The 24,315-nt window shown below is 40.5% G+C and overlaps 1 protein-coding gene across 4 annotated transcripts in view; it reads left to right on the plus strand.

Annotated features, from left to right (window-relative positions):
- Positions 1–24,315, plus strand: part of GATA4 (GATA binding protein 4) — a 57,890-nt gene that overhangs the window by 25,199 nt on the left and 8,376 nt on the right. For 2 of the 4 annotated variants that reach the window (XM_037812978.1, XM_037812976.1), the window contains 2 exons: positions 21,765–21,931; positions 23,618–23,743. In XM_037812978.1, the coding sequence (XP_037668906.1) occupies positions 21,767–21,931; positions 23,618–23,743 (291 nt within the window). In that variant the 5' untranslated portion in view covers positions 21,765–21,766. Of the gene's footprint in view, positions 1–21,761; positions 21,932–23,617; positions 23,744–24,315 lie in introns of all 4 variants that reach the window. The other 2 variants (XM_037812975.1, XM_037812977.1) reach the window with 1 other exon arrangement.

Consider the following 24,315-nt stretch of genomic DNA (forward strand, 5'->3'; position numbering starts at 1 on the left):
AATTATGGAATAAAATGTAAAAGTTATAGCATTTTAAATGTTATAACTTCATTCTTTCAAAGAAGTGAGGTAAGTCTCTGTATACTGATGTGGAAAAATGTCCAAGTGTATATATTCACATGAAGAAACTAAGTTGCAGAAGAGTACGTAGGGTATGATCCCATTTGTGTTTGGGGCAGATTGCATTGTTCTTCCCAAGTGCCCCTTCCTGAGGGAGGATTCTATGTCCACCCTGATGACATAGGCTTGACTATAAGACTTACTTTGGTCAATAATATGTGAATAGAAGTCACTTATGCAACCTCCAAGTAGAGTCTTTAAGAGCCATTGTGTGGTTCTGACAGATAGAGGGTGTGACTTCAGCCTGGATCTCAGAGAGACATGTAGCAGAACTTTAGCCAGCTTGCAGCTCAAATGTAATATGAACAGCACAAAAAATGAATCTTTAGTTTAGCAAGCCACTGAGATTTTGGAGTTGTTTATTACCATAGAATAATCTGGCAAAAGCTGACTGATGCAGTGTTAAAACAGCACCAAAACAAAACTCCGTTTTATGAATATACTTTTGTCATGCTTATTATATGTCTGATACATCCTAGAGAAACTTTTCTCATGTGTATAAATGAATAAGCTGGTTGGAGCACTGCTTGTTACAGCAAAAATGGAAAGCAACCTGATGTGCATAGATAAGGAAAGGAATAAATAAAATGGTGTGCTCATATAATCAAAAACTATAAAAGCAACTAAAATAAAGTAGAGCCACATGTGTCAAAATAATTAAAACTCAAATGTAACAATAAATGAAAAAGAAGCTTTGCAGGAGGATAGCTATAGGTATGTTGCCATTTCTGTGAAGTTTAAAACATGCAAAAATATTATGTATTGTTCTTAGTAAAACATACACGTGTATTGCAAGAGTCAAAAAACATATGAATCATATACGTCAGTTTGGGATATGCTTACTTCTGTTGAGGGAAGGGAGAGAATGGAGTGATGGGATGGATATACAGGGGAATATCTGCAATGTTTTATTTCTTTAAAAATATCTGAAGCAAATATGGAAAAATGTTAAGATTTGACAAAGCTGCATGGTGATTTCAAGAGCCTGTTATGTTCTTTTGTTGTTCTCTATGACTGAAATATTTCATATTTTTAAAAAAGTTTGTAAAGGCTATGTACAATGTGAGGGCATTCATGCAAATTAAAAAAAAAACAATACCTATGTTGTTCAAAGGTATATACATATGTGTGGGTGTAAAAGTACAAACATGAATTAGGAGAATATACACTAAATTCGAAATAGTTGTTGCCATTTGGAAAGGCGGGGGGGAGAAGATAAGATAGGGAATAGTGAAGGGGAATGGATTGTTATACGATTCTTTGTACTTTTCTGTAATATTTAAATTTCTAAAAATAAAAATAATAATTAATAAAATAGAAAATGTCTAGAAAAATAAATTACTCTGCAACAGTGATTTGCCTCTGGGGAGTGGAGTAATGGTAATGGTAGAAATTTTTATCTTTCATGTGATGTCCTTTGGTACTATTTGAATTTTTATGGCAGCTATAAATTATATAATTTAAAAGTAAATTCAGGAAATAAAACCAAAAATCATAGATGAAGAGAGGTACAGTGTAGTGCCAAGACTGATGATTCTAACGGTAGGGAGCTAGAAGTCATCTTCTCCAGATACTTGTAGAGTTGGGGAGACCAGACTAAGAAAGATAAAATTACTGTTGGTAAAAATTTCCACCCGATTGCTTCTGGAATAGGTTCCCATTGCCTCTTACTTTTAAGTCTGGTAAGTATAATTTCTGATACTGGAGTAATTGATTGTACCACTTTCACATCATTGATAGAGAGTCCTGTGCAACACTCCTGCAGCTAGGGTGGTAGAGCCCTCTAGGGGTTGTAGGACCTTCCTCAAGCACTGTGGGTGTTGTGAGATGTGCGTGGAGGGGGATGTTGGAAGTAAGGGCTTGTTTGGCTTCCTGAGCCATCAGTGTTTCTCTGTCTTTTAATGCTGGGCTTCCTCAAATAAGCTTTTCTTTGAAGAAAGGATTCTGCAGCTTAAAAAAAAAAACAAGGGACAAAAAAAATCACTGTTGCAGAGTAATTTATAGAGTTACTATTTGATCTAATATTAACCTGTATAATTTTCAAACTAGGAAGGACCTAGATCATTTGGTCTAACACCAATTTTTCCTTGTTGTGCAAAAAGATCCTGAGACCTTGGGAGGTAAAATGTGCACCCCTCAGGATCCATTGCTAGAGAGGCCCCATCCCCTGCCCCTGCCATTCTGTGGATTTCACCATTATTTTTTGCTTTGTTTTGTATTAACCACACTTGGAGCTGAACAGAGTTCTCTCAACTCTCCTTAGTTTCCATGTTTTATTTTAAAAGCTTGCAGAGTAACTAGGTGGATTAGCAGGAGAAGAAGATGTAAAGTGCTGGCAATTGGAGCTTAACCTTGGTTTGATTAAGTAATCCCCAAGAAACTCTCAAGAGGGGAAAGCAGTCCCCATGTATAAGTTTCTATGCCTTGCTCCCCTCCCTTTCTAAAAGACGTAAATCTCCCCTGAAATGCCTCCCTAACATTCAGGGCAATAAAGAGGTCACATTATATCTCCATAAATCTCCCAAGCTGGCTGGCTGGCTGCTGCCATTCCACCGGGTGAAAGGGAAATGATTTCCTCTTGACGGCTGTCGGGCTGGAAGGAAAGGCCTTTTCCCTCAAGATCCATTGTCTCGGTCCCTGAGGGAGCTGTTCTGGCAATTTGTTCAGTGTTTCCTTTCCATCCTGCCGGCTTCTAACGAGCTGGAGAGGGGTTGCAGAGTTGAATGGGCCCAGATTGGCCTGGTTTAAATCTCCTCAAATGGCCCGAGAGCTGTAAGAGCCCTTGATAGAAGTCCTTGCCAAAACTCCTTCCTTATTAATAAAAGGAACAAGGACTAAACTGGCTGTATGCATGTGTACAATTGAGCAATAGAAGCCAAATCAGATCCATCTGGGCTTGAGACCCGAGCCTGCCTGGGAGCCGGGGCTGGGGTGCCACCTGGTGCCAGCTGGGTGGCTCCCCGGGATGGGAACTAGGGTGCTGTGAGAGACGGGGGAGGAGTTGGCAGCATAAGGAACACAAGGCGACTGGGAACCCACTTTGGAAAATGATAGGAGATAAGACGATTCTGTGGCAATACCAGAAAATGGAATTTGCTAGGCTTTAAGTACTGTGCAAAACTGTGGTGATGCTAGTTGTGGCATACTTATTTATTTAACATTTAAAATAATTACTTATGGCAGATAGGAAATAAATTCACCTAGTTCGGTATTTAAAAGGTATAAAAGAGTATACAGTAAAAGGTATTTCTGAGCCATCAAGATATTTCACTGGAAGCGACTAGTATTATCAGTTTCTTGTCTCTCCTCCCGGAGATACTTATTGTATATACAAACAAATCCTTTTAAAGATTCTTCTTTCCTTTTTTGGTAGTAGAGTACCACATGCACTATTCTGTCCCTTGCTTTTAAATGTCACAGCCTATTTTGGAAATCCATATGTATCAATATGTAAAGATCTTTAGTCCCATATTAATGAACATATAAGTTGTTTTTCGAGTCCTCTGCTATTATAAAACATCTCACAATGAATATCTTTGCACCTAGGCCATTATACACAAATGCCAGTACAACTGTCTGTAAGATAAATCCCTGGAGGTGGAATTTCTGGATCAAGTGACATATGTGTTTATATTTTGATGAGATATTGCCAAATTGTCCCCCTCATGGGCCAGACCATGTCACACTCCATCAGTGCCCAGGATACTTATTTCCCCACACCCCCAACCCCCAAGGGCCTTTTCAGATGACTGAGTCAGGGACTCGGCCACAAGCCAGTGACTTGGGGGGGCCAGGATCTTTACCAGACCCAGTCTACAGTGTGATAGGCAGGAAGCTTTTTTATTATTTTTTAATTTTTTTAATTGGAGAAGCTGTAGGTTTACAGAAAAGTCATATGAAAATTAGTGTTCCCGTGTACCCCCTATTGTTGACACTTTGCATTAGTGTGGTACCTTTGTTACATATGATGAAAGAATATTAAAATTGTACTCATAAGTCTAGTCCATGGTTTACATTAGGTGTAGTTTTCCCTATGTATCACCCTATTATTTACACCTTGTATTAGTGTGGTACATTTGTTATAGTTCATGAAAGAACATTTTTATACTTGTACTTTTAACCTAAGTCCATTATTTACAATAAGGTTCACTGTATTATACAGTCTTATGTTTTATCTTTTAATATTTATTCTAGTAACATATATGACCTAAAATTTTGGCTGTTAACTACATTCACATATATAATTCAGTGCTGTTAATTACACTCACAATAATATTCTACCACCACCACTATCCATTTCCAAACATTTACAATCAACCTAAATAGAAATTCTGCACAAATTAAGTATCGGCTCCCCATTCTCTACCCCCATTCTATTCCCTGGTAACCTATATTCTAGATTCTAATGCTATGAGTTTGCTTATTGTAATTACTTCAAGTCAGTGAGATCATACAATATTTGTCCTTTTATGTCTGGCTTATTTCACTCAACATAATGTCTTCAAGTTTCATCCATGTTGTTCCATGCATCAGGACTTCATTCTTTCTCTTACAGCTGAATAATATTCCCTTGTGTGTATATACCACATTTTGTTTATCCATTCATCTGTTGATGGACACTTGTTGCTTCCATCTTTTGGCAATTGTGGATAATGCTACTATGAATAATGGTGTGCAAATAACTCTTTGAGTCTTTGCTTTCAATTATTTTGGGTATATAGCTAGTAGAGGAATTGCTGGGTCGTATGGTAATCCTGTACTGAGCTCTCTGAGGAGTTGGTGAACTCAGTTCTCTGAGGAATTGGTGAATTTCCTCAGCGGCTGCACCATTTTACATTCCCACTAGCAATGAGTGCATGTCCCCATTTCTCCAAATCCTCTCCAAAACTTGTAATTTTCTGTTTTTTTTTTTAAATAGTAGCCATTCTAGTGTTTGTGAAATGGTATCTCGTGGTTTTGATTTGCATTTTCCTAATAGCTAGTGATGTTAAGCATCTTTTCATGTGCTTTTTTAGCCCTTTGTGTATCCTTTTTGGAGAAATGTCTATTCAAGTCTTTTGCCCATTTTTTAAATTGGGTTGTCTTTTTATTTTGAGTTATAGGATTTCTTTAAATATTCTGGCAAGGAAGCTTTTGATAAACTTTTATGTATATCAGCATCAGGTTTTCTCTTTCCTTCGGTGGGACAGGGAGAATAGTAGGTGCCATAGGGGATACCTGAGCCCAGATAGGTGTGCCCCTCACCTGGGCCCAGGGCAAAGGCACTTTGTTTTGTTTGGTTGTTTAGAATGAGACGATCACAGGAAATTGTAGTAATAAATTGGACATCTCCTGTCCTCAGACTCCTAGGCAGCGATGCTCATTTAACTAACTATTTAATGAATTTAAACAGTGCTATTCAAAAAAAAATTAGAAAATAATCCATTTAGTTGTGATTTTTAAAATGAACTTAAATTTTTCTTATTTTTTTGCTGAAACTTAGTAGTCTTCTCCATTCCCCTGTCATTGGACATTTGGATTGTTTCCACTATTTTAAATAAACATCTTAATAATAAATATTTCCTTTTTCTTTTTGGTCCTTTTTTTTTTCAGTGAATTATTAGAGCAGTTTATAGCAAGCAAGACGTTTTATAGAAATAATGGGTGGTTTTCAGTGCAACCTGGTATACTTTCCCATATACACACATGCATACATACATAAATTGCATGTAATTATATATGCACACATTATGTATATAAAAACCTCTGGCCCTGAATAGACAACTCTCTCAGTCAAATTATCATGTGTCTAGGAGCACAGTATTTCAGTGGCCAGTCAACTTGCCCAGGAGCAGAGCCCTGGATTTAACTCATCCAACTGGCATTATTACTGTCTCATTAGACCCTTTAGGACATTGGGTTTTGTTAGAATCTGATCAATAAATATGAATTGAGTTTCTGCTGTGTGCAAAGCCTGCAAATGGGATGATACAGCTGGAGAAGTGGTGTGGTGGCTGGAAAGGGCATGGATCAGGTCCTGTAATGCGTGTAGGGCCTTAGGTGAGTCACTTACACAGCTCTGGACCTTGGTTTCCTCCTCTGAAAGTGCACTGAACTCTTCCAAACATCACATCTGGATTTTAAGACCATGTGATGCCTGCCCTTCAGGAACCTTATAGTCTTAATTAAAACAAGCGAACACAGGGTATCATTTGGGGATGCTTTAGCACTAAACCCATGTAGTAAATAAGCAAGGCAGCATTCAGCAAAGGGAGGGCACAGTTTGGGCTTCATGTCCAGAGTCCAGTGAGTGGCAAATATTTTCATCTGCCAATTGCTGTCAGGGCTCTGGTGGCCACCAGTCACCCTAAAGTTGTCAGCTTGAAGACCAGGGAGCTATGAGATGTTGGTGGCCTACTTGGGCATCTAGCGTTCAGTGCAATTTTTGCACCTCTCTGGTGACAGGATTGCCTGGTTGTATGTCAGGTGGGGAGGAATGGGATCCCTCTAAGGGATCACGAGGGGACTGGGTTTGTCAGGGATGTGGGTTCTCTATTCAGAGGTCAGCCTGAGGAAAACCATGTGTCCCAGCTGTAAGCCTGTGTTCCAGAATAGTTAGTGATATGCCCCTTCTCACTCAGAAGTGTGCTGTTTTGCGTGGTATGTGGCCATCCTAGCCAGCCCCAAGTGGTGGGCAGGGAGAGAGGAGAGCCAGTTTTTTTTCCAGGTATAGGAGGGTAGAGGGCTGGAGGGCATGGGAAGCTGGTGGACACAGCCCTAGCCACCCAGGCTCCCTCTGCTCTGTTGTTAGCTCCTGCAGGTCTCTTCCTGAGGTTCTGCGGGAAAAACTCTCACAGCTCGTCTGCTTGAAGGTAATGGATAGGAGAAAGCGGGAGGGGAGGGGTCCGGGAGTGGGCCTTCTTGAGAACCAAGGGAAGCCAGCAGAGGATGGGGAGGCAACTGGGCAGACCTAGGCTAGATAATATTTGTAAAAAAAATTGTTATAAGCCCAACATTATGGAAAGTTTAAAAAAATAGAAATGTAAAACCCAACACAATCTTTGAGTATTCCCTTCTCTTTTTTGTTCATTTGCCTAACTTTTTTTTAAAGCAGTTTTGTTGAGATATAGTTGCATAGCATACAATCCATCCAAAGTGTACAACCAATGGCTTTTAGGATAGTCACAGAGTTGTGCATTCATTACCACAATCACTTTTAGAACATTTTCATTACTCTAAAAAGAAAAACCCCATACCCCTTAGCAGTCATCTCTTAATCCCTCCATCCTTCCCCATCCCTACATAACCACTAATCTAATTCTCTCCATATAAATTTATTTATATTTACATTTTATATAAGTGGACTCATACAATATATAGTACCTTTTGTCTGTTTTCTTTCACTTAGTGTAATGTTTTTTATTAAATTATTGTAATTTTTTTTGAGAGGTTGTAGGTTTACAGAACAATCATGTAAAAATACAGCATTCCCATATATCCCCCTGTTGTTGACACTTTGCATTAGTATGTACCTTTGTTACAGTTGATGAAAGAATATTAAAATATTACTATTAACTATAGACCATAGTTTATATTAGTTGTATTTTCCCATATACCACCCTATTATTAACACCTTGTAATAGTGTTGTACATTTGTTATAATTCATGAAAGAACATTCTTATATTTGTACTATTAAAAACAGTCCTTCATCCACAAAAAGGTTCACTGTGTTACACAACCCCATGTTTTGGCCATTAACTTTACTTGTACGACCCAAAACTTCCCCCTTTCAACCATATTCACAAACACAATTCGGTGCTGTTAATTACCCTCACAATAATGTGCTACCACCACCACTATCCATTTCCAAACATTTACAATGAACCTAAATAGAAATTCTGTACAAATTAAGCATTAACTCCCCTTTCTCTACCCCCATTCTATCCCCTGGTAACCTATATTCTAGATTCTAATGCTATGAGTTTGCTTATTATAATGAGTTCATATCAGTGAGATTAAAAACTATTTTCCTTTTGTGTCTGGCTTATTTCACTCAACATAATGTCCTGAAGGTTCGTCCATGTTGTTGCATGCTTCAGAATGTCATTCCTTCTTACAGCTGAATACTATTTCATCATTTGTATGTACCACTTTTGTTTCTCCATTCATCGGTTGATGGACACTTCAAATGCTTCCATCTTTTGGCAATTGTGAATAATGCCACTGTGAACAATGGTGTACATATATCTGAGTCCCTGCTTTCAGTTCATCTAGGCATATACCTATTAGCGCGATTGCTGGGTCATACGGCAATCCTATCTTGGCTTCCCGAGGAATTGCCAAATGTCTTCCACGGTGGCTGTACCATTTTACATTCTCACCAGCAGTGAATGAGTGTTCCTATTTCTCCACATGCTCTCCATCCTTGCAGTTTTCTATTTTTAAAATAGTAGCCATTCTTGTGGGTGTGAAATGGTATCTCATTGTGGCTTTGATTTGCATTTTCCTGCAAGCTAGTGATGCTGAGCATCTTTTTCATGTGCTCTTTAGCCATATGTATTTCCTCTTTGGAAAAATGCTATGAGCCGTTTACCCTTTTTAAAATTGGGTTGTTTGTCTTTTTATTGTTGAGTTGTAGGATTTCTTTATATTTTCTGGATATTAAACCCTTATCAGATATGTGGTTTCCAAATATTTTCTCCCATTGACTAGGCTGCCTTTTCACTTTCTTGACAATGTCCTTTGAAGCATAAAAGTTTTTAATTTTGAGGATATTCCATGTATCTAGTTTTTCTTTTATTGCTTGTGCTTTGGATGTAAAATCTAAGAAAACATTGCTTACCACAAGATCTTCAAGATGCTTCCCAGCATTGTCTTCTAAGAGTTTTATGGTTCTGGTTCTTATATTTAGGTCTTTAACCCATTTTTAGTTAATTTTTGTGTATGGTGTGAGACAGGGGTCCTCTTTCATTCTTTGCATATAGATATCTAGTTGCCCCAGCACCATTTGTTGAATAGACTATTCTGCCCCGGTTGAGTAGACTTGACTGCCTTGTCAAATATCAATTGGCCATAGATATGGAGGGCCTATTTCTGAACTCTCAATTCAAGTCATTGGTTATTATATTTATCTTTATGCTAGTACCATGCTGTTTTGACCACTGTAGCTTTGCAATATGCTATAAAGTAGGGAAGTTTGAATCTTCCAACTTTGTGCTTCTTTTTCAAGACATTTTTGGTGTTTTGGGGCTTCTTCCCCTTCCTAATGAATTTGATAATTGGCTTTTCCGTTTTCTGCAAAGTAGGCTATTGGAATTTTGATTGGGATTGCATTGACTCTGTAAATCACTTTGGGAAGAACTGACATCTTAATGATATTTAGTCTTCCAATCCATGAATATGGAGTTTCCTTCCATTTATTTAGGTCTTCTTTCATTTTTCTAGCAATGTTTTGAAGTTTTCTGTGCACAAGTCCTTTATATTTTTGGTTAAATTTATTCCTAGTTATTTGATTCTTTTTAGATGCTATTGTAAATGGAATTTTTTTCTTGATTTCCTCCTCAGATTGCTCATTACTAGTGTATAAAAACACTACTGCTTTTTGCATGTTGATCTTGTATCCGCCACTGTGCTGAACTCGTTTGTTAGCTCTAGTACCTTTGTGGGAGATTTTTCAGGACTTTCTGTATACATAATTATGTCATCTCAAAATAGTGAAAGCTTTACTTCTTCCTTTCCATTTTGGTTGCCTTTTATTTCTTTTTCTTACCTAACTGCTCTAGCTAGAATTTCTAGCACAATATTGAATATCAGTGGTGACAGTGGGCATCTTTGTGTTGTTCCAGATCTTAGAGGGAAAGCTTTCAGTCTTTCCCCATTGAGTACAATGTTGGCTTGGGTTTTTCATATAGCCCTTTTATCATATTGAGGAGGAGTCCTCTATTCCTATCTTTCAGAGTGTTTTTATCAAGAAAAGATGCTGGATTTTGTCAAATGCATTTTCTCTGTTAATTGAGATGGATGATGGTTTTTTTTTTTCTCCTTCATTTTGTTAATGTGGTGTATTATATTAATTGATTTTCTTATGCTGAATCACCCTTGGATACCTAGATAAAACCCACTTGATTATGGTGTATAATTCTTTTAATGTGCTGTTGGATTTTATTTGGGAATATTTTGTTGAGGAGTTTTGCATCTATACTCATTAGAGAAATTGGTCTATAATTTTCTCTTCTTGTGGTATCCTTATCTGGCTTTGGTATTAGGGCGATGTTAGCTTCATAAATGAGTTATGTAGTATTCCATCCCCTTCAGTTTTTGAATGACTTTGAGCAGAGTTTGTATTAATTCTTCTTGGAATGATTGGTAGAATTCACCTGTGAAGCCATCTGGTCCTGGAGTTTTCTTTTCTGTGAGTATTTTGATGACTGATTCAATCTCTTTACTTGTGGTCTGTTGAGGTCTTCTATTTTCTCTAGATTCAGTGTAGGTTGTTCATGTGTTTCTAGGAATTTGTCCATTTCATCTAAGACATCTAATTTGTTGGCATACAGTTGTTTGTTGTATCCTCTTACGATCCTTTTTATGTTTGTGGATAAGTGGTAATGACTCCCCCTCTCATTTTTTATTTTATTTGCATATTCTCTCTTTTTTCTTTGTCAGTCTAGCTAAGGTTTTGTTAATTTTATTGATTTTCTCAAAGAACCACCTATTACTTTTATTAACTCTGTTGTTTTTTTTTTTTTTTTAATCCTCAATTTCATTACTTCTGCTCTAATCTTTGCTATTTCTTTCCTTCTGCTTGCTTTGGAATTAATTTGCTGCTCCTCTTCTAGTCTTCCAGGTGTGCAGTTAGGTCTTTGATTTTAGTGCTTTCTTCTTTTTTAATATAGGCTTTTAGGATTATAAATTTCCCTCTCAGCACTGCCTTCACTGCTTCCCATAAGTTTTGATATGTTGTGTTCTCATTTTCATTCATCTCAAGATATTTACTGATTTCTCTTGCAATTCCTTCTTTGACCCACTGTTTGTTTATGAGTGTGTTGTTTAACTTCCATACATTTGTGAATTTTCCAATTCTCTGACTGTTATTGTTTTCCAGCTTCATTCCATTATGGTCAGAGGAAGTGCTTTATATAATTTCAATCATTTAAAATTTGTTGAGACCTGTTTTGTGACCCAACACATGGTCTATCCTGGAGAATGATCCATGAGCACTTGAGAAGAATGTATATCCTGCTATTTGGGGTGCAATGTTCTGTATATGTCTGTTAGGTCTAGTTCATTTATTATATTATTCAAGTTGTCTTGTTTCCTTATTGATCCTCTGTCTAGATGTTCTGTCTATTGATGACAGTGGGGTATTGAAGTCTCCAACTATTATTGTAGTGAAGTCTATTTCTCCCCTCAGTTTTGCTAGTGTTTGCCTCATATATTTTGGGGCACCATAATTTGGGGCTCTGTATATATTTGTGATTGCTATATCTTCTTTGCAAATTGCCTCTTTTATTAACATATAGTGTCATTCTTTATCTCTTACAACAGTTTTGAATTTAATGTCTATTTTGTCCAGTATTAGTAAAGCTACCCCAGCTCTTTTTTGGTTACTGTTTGCTTGGAATAGCTTTTTCCAACCTTTCACTTCAACCTCTTTGTGTCTTTGGGTCTAAGGTGAGTCTCTTTTAGACAGCATATAGTTGGACCATACTTTCTAATCCATTCTGCCAATCTGTGTCTTTTGATTGGGGAGTTTAATCCATTAATGTTCAATGTTATTACTCTAAAGGCAGTACTTACTTCAGCCATTTTATCATTTGGTTTTTATATGTCATATCTTATTTTTGTCCCTCTTTTTATCCCTATAGTTACCCTTACTGATGATCTTCATTTCTACACTCTACTGCAAGCCTCTCTCTCCTGTCTTTTTCCCTTCAGTCTGCAAAACTCCCTTTAGTATTTCTTTTCGGGCAGGTCTCTTGTTGACAAACTCTCTCACTTTCTCTTTATCTGTGACTACTTTAAACTCTCCCTCATTTTTGAAGGATAGTTTTGCTGGGTAAAGAATTCTTGGCTGGCAGTTTTCTCTTTCAGAACCTTAAATTTATCATAGCACTGTCTTCTCGCCTCCATGGTTTCTGATGAGAAATCAGCACTTAGTCTTATTGTGGTTGCTTTTATGTGATAAATTACTTTTCTTTTGCTGCTTTCAGGATTCCCTCTTTCTCTTTGGCATTTGACATTCTGATTAGTATATGTCTTGGAGTAGGTCTGTTAGGATTTATTCTGTTTGGAGTATGTTGCATTTCTTGGGCATATATATTTATGTCTTTCATAAGAGTTTGGACATTTTTGGTCATTATTTTCTCAGATATTCCTTCTGCTCCTTTTTCTTTCTCTTCTCTTTCTGGGACACCCATGATGTCATTCAAACCCCTGAGAACCCTGCTCAATTTTTTCCATTCTTTTCTCTATCTGTCCTTGTGTCTGTAAGATTTCAATTGTCCTTTCTTCTAGTTTGCTGATTCTTTCTTCTGCCTGTTCATATCCGTTCATATCTGCTGTTGTATTCCTCTGGTGTAATTTTAATCTCTTCTATTGTGCCTTTCATTCCCATAAGTTCTGTTCTTTTTCTTTGCATGCTATCAAATTATTCTTTATGCTCACTGTGTTTTCTTAATATCCTTTATCTCTTTAGTCATATTTTCCTTCATCTCCTTGAATTGATTTAGGAGATTTGTTTGAATATCATTGATTAGTTGTTTCAAATTCTGGGTCTTCTGCAAAATTTTAACTTGTTCCTTTGGGCCATATCCTATTTTTCAGTATAGCTTGTAATTTTTTGCTGATATCCAGGCATCTGATTATCTTCATGAGTTTACTCTTGCCCTGGGTTTTATTGTTGAATGTTTTGATGTTAAGGCTCTGCTTTGACATTTGGGTCAACTTATTCCAGGCCTTTAGAATTGCTCCTGTTTAACTTATCACATTTTTTCCAGCTCTTCTTCATCTTCTAGCCCCAGATATGTGCTACAATTTTTAAGATTGCACTATTTGTGTAATTATTTCACACCCAGGAGAATGCTTCCTTTCCTCTGTTCCTTCTCTGGGAATCTTTTCCAGGGATCTCTTCTGTTTGTTTTCATTTTTGCCTCCATGGGTTTGTTTTTGTTTGTTTGTTTTTTACACTCCTTTTGTTGTCTCTAACTGCTTTTGCTTGGAGGGCAAATTCTGGGAGGAGGGTCACCCCCAGAGAGGACTTTCCCAAATCAGCATTTCCCAGCCCAAACAGGAGCAGGAACCACAAGGGACACAGACCAGCTCCAAGGAGCCCGGGGAAGAGGGTCAGGAAAGATGCCAGAGGCCTTTTTGAAGATTCCCTGAAGCTGTGCTTTCCTTACCTGTCCAGCAGGTGGCACTCTTCAGCAAACTATTCCCTGCAGCCCTAAGGATATACCATTTCTATAAACCTCCAGCGCCTCTGCTCCTGTTGGGGGCAGAGTTGAAACAATGGCCATAGGCAGGGTGAGCTGAAATAGCAGCTCAGAGTTGGGACCCAGTGATTCATATTCTCCGATCAAAAGCTGTGATTGCTCATCCATGCCCATACCCTGTCCTTTGGAAGGAGGACTTCCACGTCCCTCTCCATCCTCAGCAGCCAGCCAGGGACTGGAACTTGAGGCAGCCCACCCCGAGAGTGGGGATTGGGTGTTGGCAGCTGCCCTGGAGTAAGCTACTTACAGTTCTTTACTGCAGTTTTTCAGTCTCTTCCTCCTACTCTTCCCTGGATGCTGTATAGTGCTTCCCTGGCCTCCAGAACCCCCCTAGCTGTTTTGGAGAAGGAGTGAGTTTTGGAGCTTCCTACTCTGCCATCTTCCCCGGAAGTTTACCCATGCAACTACTTTTTTAAAATGGTATCCTCGCCCATGGATCACAGGTGGGAAAGGGTCATAGTGCCACCTTCTAGGAGTCCATGTCAGCAAACAAGGTCATATTCTTGGTGCCTAATGCCACAGTACTTTCAAAAGCAATTGTGCCAGTATGAAACTGTTATGTACCCCAGGAAAGACAATGTTCTTTAATGCAAATTGTGGGGGCAGGCTTCTTATGGGTGGAATCTTCTGATTAGGTTGTTTCCATGGAGATGTGACCCATCCAACTGTGGGTGAGACCTTTTGATTAGATTATTTCCATGAAGATGTGACCCTGCCCTTTCAGGGTGGATCTTAATTAGATCATTGGAGTCTTAAGAGAGCTGGGAACCCACACAGACCCAGATGTTTGGAGATGCAGACAGAAAGAAGTTTGGAGATGCTAAGCTAAGGGATGAAGCCCAGCTTTTGCCCTGGAGAAGCTAAGAGAGGACTTCCAGATGCTTAGAGAGAAATGCTCTGGGAAAACAAAGAAGGATGCACAAGAGCAGAGAGAAGCTAAGAGAGACAGAAGCCCAGGACATTTTGGAGAAAGCCATTTTGAAACCAGAACCCAGGAACAACAGACCAGCAGACACCAGCACATGCCTTCCAGCTGACAGAGGTGTCCAGACGCCATCAGCCTTTCTTCAGTGATGGTATCCTCTTGTTGATGCCTTAGTTTGGACACTTGATGGCCTTAGAACTGTAAATTTGTAACCTAATAAATCCCCTTTATAAAAGCCAGTCCATTTCTGGCATTTTGCATAACAGCAGCTCTAGGAAACTGGAACAGCAGTACAGCAGTCTTTATCCTTCAAGGACTATGCACAACATGGAGGGTCCATGATGTAATCATTGCTGAGGATCAAATTTGAATTGTAGGACACAGAAATTTCTTCTGGAGCTAGTGAGTGATCCTGCATTTTATATGGGAAACCTCTCAGCTGTAGTTTTATCCCTAAATGTGTGGATTCTTGAATATCTCAAAACGTAATCTTCACAAAGATCCCAGTCTATGAAGCATTTCCCCAAATTGTGTTCTGAAGAGCATTAAATGAAATGTATGTGTCTTGAAAGAGTTTTCTGACAAATCAAATGAAGAGGAAAAACAGCATGCATGTGGTCCTGTACTTATTGTCCTCACTGCTCACATGTTACATTGTGACCCTAAACTAGCTTTCGTGTACTGATTTTTGAACTACTCATGCAGTCTCTGCCTGCTACTGCCACTGCGGGAAAGGATCAGGCCCCCACCAAGATGTAAAGGCATCTGCAGGCAGGTGTGTTGAAGTCTCCCAACTATTATTGTAGAGATGTCTCTACAATAATAGAGAGGGACTCCAAGCCCGTGGTTAAGAGACTTGTCTGTGGCCTGGATCAAATCCCAGCTCTGAATTTACCAACTGTGACCCTGTGCAAGACCTTACTTCTGTAAACCTAAACATTGACATTGCACATATTGCCTCCCCTCTCCTGGGACAGCGTCACACTCTGATCCTACTATGTGCCTAATCATGCAGTTAGATGCCATGCAGAAAATTGGGAGCCTATAGACCTTCAAGGCAGGGGCGATTGGACGACAGAAAGGAAAGATTGACTCTTCCATGATTCCTTTGATGACAGGGAGATGGTTGCCTTTCGGAGCATTCATCTTATCTTTCTCATTGTAATTTGTAAAATCTCTTGGCATGTTAGGGATTATCATTTATCTTTTGTTCTTTAATCTCATCTTTGCTCAGATTCTTTATTTCCTTCTTTATGTCTCCTTCCCTCCTTTCTCTTTTCTTTCTTTCAAATTATTTTTGGTGATTTTCTTCCTTTCAGAATTTCCTTGCTTGTTTATACTTTTAAAAATCTGAATAACCCTCTTTTACTCCCACCTCAGACCCGAAGCCAGGCTCCTTGATCGATGCCCGTTCTTTTGTTCTCTAGCACTCAGAAGCAGCCCCTACACTCCAAACGGTAACTCCAGCAAGGGCCTGGCAGTAACTGCTCCTATTCAGCAACTACAGGGGCTTCCAAAATAGGTGCTTTAATCCACGCAGGCCTGAACACTGCTTGAACTGTGTCTGCCTTTCTCTCAGCCCTCCTGTCACAGGCGTCCGCCCAAGCCTGACAAAGCCCAGCAGACCAAAGACTCAAGGGCTGCCAGGAAAACCTCAGGATTTGTTTGCTCCTCATGCCCCAGACCCAGGCGCCAGCCCCACTGACAGATCAGGCCCAGCCCAGACTGTCAGGAAATCCAGGCACAATCTCTGGTGATCTTTGGATGGGACATAGGGCTGGGGTTCTGCAAGGCGCATTTGGGTGGGGCTAGGGATTTTGTTCCTGAAGCCCCTTTGGTTCCCCAGAGAAGGACCTCTGGGTGTTTATTTTTCCTGCTGGGCAGTTCCTCTCCCTTCTCATTGTTCCTTGCCTAAGCTCAAGTCTTATCTTTTCCAGGAGCCCTCCACCTGAATCCCCTTGGATCCCCAGCCTTTGTAGCATTGAATAGCTACCCTAAGCATAGGGCCTGTCTCAGTTTTGCTTGGTAATTTTCATTGTATTTTATGTTTTCACACCCCAAATATATTGTCGAGTGATCTAGGGCAGTTGAAGATATATAGCTGGGAGTAGAGGGGTGACGGCTAGTGATAGAAGCCCGGGCATTTTTGCAGTTTGTCACATTTTAAGGTAATTATTTGTTTGAGCTTTGTAACCCCAGCTAGACCAAAACGACTTCAGGCCGAGATTCTGCCCCTATTTTGTGTAACATATCCTTATGCCCAGCACTTGCAGATACAGGGCAAATGTTTGGGTTACATAGAGGAAATGGTGGAGGGAATGAAAATGGATAAACTCTCCATCTGTGGGTGAAAGGTAGGGTGTCTCCAACGCAGGCCCTGGTTCAAGACCCACATTCCACCAGTAGAGTGGGCCCCTGAGAGAGAGAAGGGCTGAGGTGTGTCTCTGCAGAGGCTCTGCAGCTGCCCAGGGAAGACCAGCCTCATGCTGGGGCACTGGCCGGGCAGCCTGGCACACAAGGGGCAGAGTCTGCCAGCCTGAGCTGCTGCGGAGGGTCTCTTCTGATTCAGTTAGCTTTCTCTTCAGCAGTCAGAGGACACATCCAGTTTTGGGGCAGTGCCCAGAGGGGTTTGCCAGCTCTTGATTCTCCTCCCTTCTTCCCTACTTCTTTCCCCTCCCATCCTCTTCCTGCTGTCCTCCCAGCCCTGACTTGCTGGAGAGCACAGTGGATGGGTTCCCTGAGATGGATGCAGCAGGTCAGGGGAGAGGTTGGAGTCCTTGCCTCTTGATTGCGTCAGTTCTCCATGGGGAAGTTGGGGTGGGGATCCTGGGCCACATTTTTCTTTTAGGCACATGGGTAGGAGTAGTTTGCTTTAGTCTGAAGAATATACATACTCAATTGGATGCCTAGGAAATCAGGCCCAGATTTGTCTTCCCTTTAAAAAATACAGAAGTGTGTATGTGTTTAACATGTGTTTATGTTTGTAAGTGTGGGCATGAATTGAAGGGAGGAGTGCTTTTGATTGCTAAAGTGGACATTAATTAATATTTCCCATGAGCAACAACTTTGAGACTTCGTTAAGTATGAACTGCCAGTCTTCACTGCCAGTTCCCCCTACCTGCATTCTCAGACTTGGCCCACTCCGAGAGCTATAAACAACTCTGATCATGGCCTCAATGGTTTGAGGAAAGGTCAGGTTCCCAAATCTCCTAGTTCTTTTATTTACCCCCCCCTACCCCCCACCCCAACCCCATAACGCAGCTCAAAGGTTTCTCCCTGGCCTTCCCCACCCCCTCCCAGCCCTTCTTACCCCAGCCTCTTAACAATAATCCATCAATGGTTATCTCATTTGGTGTTTGCAAAGCACTTTACAGCCATTGTTGTAAGTTTTTCCTCTTATTTGCAAAGTGCTTTACAACTATTATTACAAGTCTCCTCTCTGAATATGGGGTAATGCTAGCCCACTTCCTAGAGCTGGATTCCCACTGCCACCTAAGTGATGGGACCAGTTCCCATGCTGCCCAGCACTGGGTGGTGCTCTCATAAGCCAGAGGCCACAGTGCACCCTGCTGCCCGCTGCTGCCCGTTTGCCCTCCGGGAAGTTCACCACAGGGCGTTTCTAATGCAGGAGTAAGAGCCCCTTGTTATCAAGGTTCACACAGGATGTTATTGCTGTTTGGGCTCACAGCCTGTCACCCCCCACTTCCCCCGAGAGAAGGTGCTAAGCAGCAGGGCTTGAACTTCGTCCTCTCTATTCTTCAATCCAAGGGAAGAAAAATACATGTAAGAGGGTAAAATAATCCCTTTCCCATTGTGGATTGGGAGCTGCTTGGGGTGATCAGACTTTGCTTTTGTTTTCATTTTTTTAAAATCAGATTTTTAAAAATAGGCAATTATGACATGACAGAATGGTATATTTTAAAAAGAAAAGTGCTCACAATTTAACTACCTTAAGAAAAATTCCTTCCTGGTACACTTGGCTGCCATCATAGAGCTTATGCCATTTTACGTGCTGTGTTTTTCATTTAACATCATGGGATAAGAATTTTCCTCTATGGTTACATTGTCTTTGTGATAATCATTTAAAAATGTTATGTAGCATTTTACTGAGCGATCCAATAGCAAGATTTTTGTGGTAGAAAACATGGAAACTTGTGTAGATTTGGAGATGGTAGTGGGATGTGGGTAGACGTGGATGGGCCTGGCTGGTCACCTTTATGAAATGCAGTCTTTACCTCTTGTCCAGATCCTTCCTTTGGCTGCTATTATAGCACCTGATGATTCTAGAATAGTCTGAACCATGGCCTGGTCAACTTCCACCCTTCCTGCTCTACCCAAGTCGTGCCTGCCACGCAAATTCCCAACTCGGTTAAGGGTGTGCTCCAAAAATGAATTGAGTAATACTGTTACTCATTATTGATAATCGGGTCAAATTTGCCCAACTGAATCATTAGCATTCTGAGAACAAGGCTCCGGCACAGCTCCTGTGACATCTATGGGAGTGCTTAAATAGCAGATGCTCAGTAAATATGTTTTGGTGATAAATACATGTTTGCCAACCCAGGGGCAAACATGTATTTTACCTGGCCTGTAAAATAGTTTCTTGAATGTATGACATATGTATAAGCATAAAGGAGTTTCTAAGTCAAACCTTTGTGTTGTGTTCTCAAGGCTGTGTAAGGTGAGTAATTAGCAGAGAGGAGACCCTGAAGAATTTGCTGGGGGTGGCTTGTTTAATGAGCTTCTGTCCCTACATATAAAACATAAGAGTAAAGAGAAAATGGACTCTCCCCTCCAAAACAGATTGAGATTTTATCTGTGGTAACTTCTTTCAATAAACATGCACATAGAAAAGAAGACTGCTTATCTTTCAAGGGATAAGATTGTGAGTCTTTATTTTTCACACATACTGAAATACTTATGAATGAAATGACAGAATGTCTGGAATTTTCTTAAATAATACAGGATGAGGGAAAGTGGGTGGAGGCATAAATGAGGCAAAATTGGCCAGAAATGGTTGGAAGCCAGAAGATGAGTAAACAGGAGTTCATTTTTATGTGCTGTGACATCTAAACACTTCTGAATATGTTTAATTTTTCCAAAATAAAGAAAGAAAAATAGGTTTGGACTGGAAGGATGATCTGAAAAGTTCTCTATCCCCAATCATGTTTTAGGCTAGAATGCAGTCTTTGTTCAATTTTGAGGCTGTAGTGCCATCTAGTGTTTAATGCAAACACCTAGAAAATGACCACTGAGACTTTGTCTCAGGTCCTCTCTGTGAACACTGGCCTTTCTAGTTCCCTCATGGGAGGGCCTGGGGCTGAGGGAGAGGGCTGTCCGGTCACGGGCAAGGGCAGCACAGGGTTAAGAAGGTGGGGATGGTGGACTCCATTTTGGCGTTCCAAGTTGTTGGTCTGTCCGTGCCTCCCCAGGCGGGAAGGCAAGCTGTGGCCTGGCGTCACTGTTCCCTGTGCAGCTCTGAAGGCAGCTGACCTTGGTGGAATGGTTTTCAGTATGGCCCAGGTGCAAAAATAGCCGCTCTTGTGACCGGTGTGTGCTCAGCTCCATGGCCTGAGCAAACAGCCCCTCACACCTGCACATTATTTACTTGGTGTGGACACACAGCTACTTGTTTGCAGGTGCAAATGACTGTTTGGTTACCCAGAGTTGGGGGTAGGGCCCCCCACCCATCGTCTTCTCCAGCACACAGTCCCTTAGAACAGGTAGCTGGGCCACAGAACGAGGCAAATGTGCAACCTTAAACCCCAGGGCTGGCCTGATGGTGGGAGAGTTTGTCCAGACCCCATCCCAAAGGAGAGGAACCCACCCTTGTCTCTGGTAGGAGGACAAGAAGTATCTGGAGACCAGGGTAGTTGTGTTTAGTGACAGAAAATTTGGATAGGTTATAAAAATTTGTCAGGGTAGGGGGCAGTCTGCGTGGTTTAGTGGTGAGTTAGTGGTCACTAAGACTTATAGCAAACTTTATAGATCATTGGGAATAAGAAAACTCACCCAGCCTATCTCACATGGGCAACTCAAATGGAGTGAATGCAAGTTGTCAGTTGTAATATCCTATAACAGGAGATAAAGATGATGAGGGAGGGAGGCGTGTTTGAGTGCAGGAGAGTGGCAGGTGATGGCATCCTGTATTGATGACAGTAAATTATCGTATATGGTCTACTCTAAGATGACTTTGCTTATCAGATGCACCTTTGTTTTATGTACCAATAAGCAAGAAAAAAGAGTGCCAGTTAAACCATGATATATCATAAGACATGTCCCCATTTCAGATATATTCAAGTTTGAAAATGGAATTAATGAAATATGCTAGTGCAGTGGTTTTGCAGGGCCGTTTGAAAATTTCAAGAACTTAAAAAAATCTACTGCTTTTGATCTAGTAATTATTCTAAGAGAGTATTCTAAAGCGTAATCAGAAATGTGAAGATTTGAATGCAAAATAAGCAGTATTTTAAAAACAAGAATTGGAAACAACATATACTAATAGTTAAATAATGGCACATTTATATGATGGAATATTATACTGTCCTAGTATGAGTTTGTGTTGAATTTCTAATGTGGGAAAATGCTTTGGAATATAATATTAAGAGAAACAAAATTGCATATAGCTTCATTTCATTCAGGAAAAAATGTATCGATATGTAAAGTATTGCAGAGGAGATAGCACAATATTCTAACAAAGTGATCTTTGTTTATAGGATTACATATGATTATATACACACATATACATACATTATATATACATATATTTTCTTTACATATTATGGTATTTTCTAATTTTCCTAAAGTAAATATTTATTACATTTTTATTCAATGGGAAAAACAATCTCACTTTGGAAAGGGGCAAAAAGAGAGAAAGAAGTTCTCTGAGGACCTCAATGTCAGGAGAGCCTTATGACTTTAAGCTCTAAGTAAGAGCCCTGGGACTAAACTGCAAACGTTCTGCCTCCCGTCGTGCCCGGCTCTCCTCCTTCACTATCAGGCAGAGCCCTGCTGTGTCTGAGATGCCTGAGAGTGAAAATGTCCATCTTCCCATCCCAGTCTACTGGGTTTGATTGAGGAAGAGCAAAGCCAGGTCAAGGTGATGTTTAATTTCTGGAAGGAAATGTTCCTTCCAAGGAAAAGACATTATTTCTTTTGTCTTTAGATTCTCAGACATAAGATTTCTCAGTATAAACAAAAAATGAATCTTTCTGGTGTCTTTTCTCTTCTCTTATTTCTCACCCAGTAGATATGTTTGACGACTTCTCGGAAGGCAGAGAATGTGTCAACTGTGGGGCCATGTCCACACCCCTCTGGAGGCGAGATGGGACGGGGCATTACCTCTGCAACGCCTGCGGTCTCTACCACAAGATGAATGGCATCAACCGGCCCCTCATCAAGCCTCAGCGCCGGCTGGTGAGTCAGTCCCTCCAATTCCCCGGCAGCCTGGGGAACGGCCACACGGCTTCTGTGGTTACTTCTCAGGACCTGGCGTCAGGGCTCTCACCTTGGTGGGTTGTCTGGAATGTCTCTGGCCTTGAATTTTGGAATCAAAAGCCACCTACACTTTGAAAGAAGGTGTTGGTTGAGGAGTGAGGCGTTGGAGTTAGCTTGAACAACAACGATGTTCCAGACCATTTAGCTCAACCCCTTGATTATACAGAAGTGAAAACTGAGGCTCAGACAGGCTCATGGATCTTGCCCAGTCTCTAATCTGGAGCCAGAACCCAGGCTTCCTGGCTCTCGGTCCAGTGTTGTCTTTTATGTCTCATTTTCACATCAACCCTATAAGGAAGATCGACCCAGAGGTTGCTATTTTTAGCCTGAGTTCGGTTGATAAAATTCAAAACACAGGGAGATTGAGCATTAATCAGCTGGTGTAGGGCCTCATAGCTGGTGAAGAGTTTAGAGTTGGGAACTATGAACCCAGATTTTTAATTCCTGTTTCAGTGTTCTTTTCTCCTGTAATTTGATTTTTTTTAATAATTCAATTTTATTGCGATATATTCACATACCATACAGTCATACAAAGCGTATAATCAGTGTTCACAGTACCACCATATAGTTGTGCGTCTATCACCAAAATTAATTTTTGAACATTTTCATTACCACACACACAAAAGTAATAAGAATAAAAATTAAAGTGAAAAAGAACAATTAAAGTCAAAAAGATCACTGGGTGCTTTTTTTTTTTTTTTTGCCCCCGTTTTTCTACTCATCCATCCATACACTGGACGAAGGGGAGTGTGATCCACATGGCTTTCCCAATCACATTGTCACCCCTCATAAGCTACATTTTTATACACTTGTCTTCAAGATTCAAGAGTTCTGGGTTGTGGTTTGATTGTTTCAGGTATTTACTGCTAGCTATTCCAATTCATTAGAACCTAAAAAGGGTTATCTATATTACGCGTAAGAGTGCCCGCCAGAGTCTCAGCTCCTTTTGGAATCTCTCAGCCACTGAAACTTATTTCATTTCATTTCACATCCCCCTTTTGGTCAAGAAGATGTCCTCCGTCCCACGATGTATAATTTGATTTTGATCAATACCAACTAGCTTTTGTATATATCAGGGAGGGAAGAGCTAAGGGGATAAACCCTGATGCTTCCCTTTCTTGTGGTCCCAAGGCCCATCCAGCCCCTGAAGGCACTTGGATGCAATAATTCCCCACCCTCCACCCTCAGCCAGGAACCATGCAGCATCTCCTCAGAAGCCAGCGTTAATTCTATTTTGGGAGAAGATTTTCTGCCAATGGCAGCCATTGTTTGCTGGGTTATTCATCTGAAGCCAAATGTCAAACAGGTGCCATGCCAAGGATAGGACTAGAAACCAGGTCTTCAGTACCCAAATCCACTCCTGTTCTCTTGCAGCAGATGTCCCTGCTCTCATTCGCATCCAGGAGTGGCTTAGGTGACGGGAGAATCCGGCTCTGTAGCTGGCCTGAGATTCTCACACAGGGCTGCTATGCCCTGGCCCTGCCACCCACTTGGGGAGGACCTACCTCTTTGGCGTTCCCCGTGTAATAGTGGTGGGAAAGCCTGTGGTAGAAGTGGGAAAGCCTGCTCATGCTTGGACTTGAGGGCTGGTGTCCTGTGTTGCAGTCGGCCTCCCGCCGGGTGGGCCTCTCCTGTGCCAACTGTCAGACCACCACCACCACGCTGTGGCGCCGCAACGCCGAGGGCGAGCCCGTGTGCAACGCTTGTGGCCTCTACATGAAGCTTCATGGGGTAGGTGGTCCCACCTTGCTCGGGATCTGCAGTCTTTCCTTTTCAGCCACTCAGTCCTCAATTCTGTCTTCTTCCCTTTGGACCATAATTCATTTTTCCTTCTTAACAAAGATACTTCAAGTTGGAGACTCTGCTTGTCTTTTTTGTCACTAGCATTGTATAAGCCTAATTCCCATCTTAGAGATGAGGACACTCAGAAATAGCATGCATGTGTTTGGCAGATGATATTTTAATTCAGTGGATAAAAAGATAGCTTAAGAATAATAGTATTGACATAATTGGCTGTTCATCTGGGAAACAAAATTAAAGCTTGACCTCTCCCTTCCACTGTAAACACATAAAAATTTAGATGAATTAAAGATGTAAATATCTTTAAATAGGGACAATAAAAACACTAGAAGAAAATGTGGGGAGTCATATACATATAATCTTGGGGATGGGAGGAGAACTTCTTAAGCAAATTTTAATAACCCTTAAGCCATAAAAGAAAAGATAGATATATTTGATTGTATAAGTATTTAACATTATTATATGAAGAAAGACATCTAAAGAAAGTAAAATCCACCACACAT

The sequence above is a fragment of the Choloepus didactylus genome, chromosome 20 (genome assembly GCF_015220235.1).
Source record: "Choloepus didactylus isolate mChoDid1 chromosome 20, mChoDid1.pri, whole genome shotgun sequence".
NCBI lineage: Eukaryota > Metazoa > Chordata > Mammalia > Pilosa > Megalonychidae > Choloepus > Choloepus didactylus.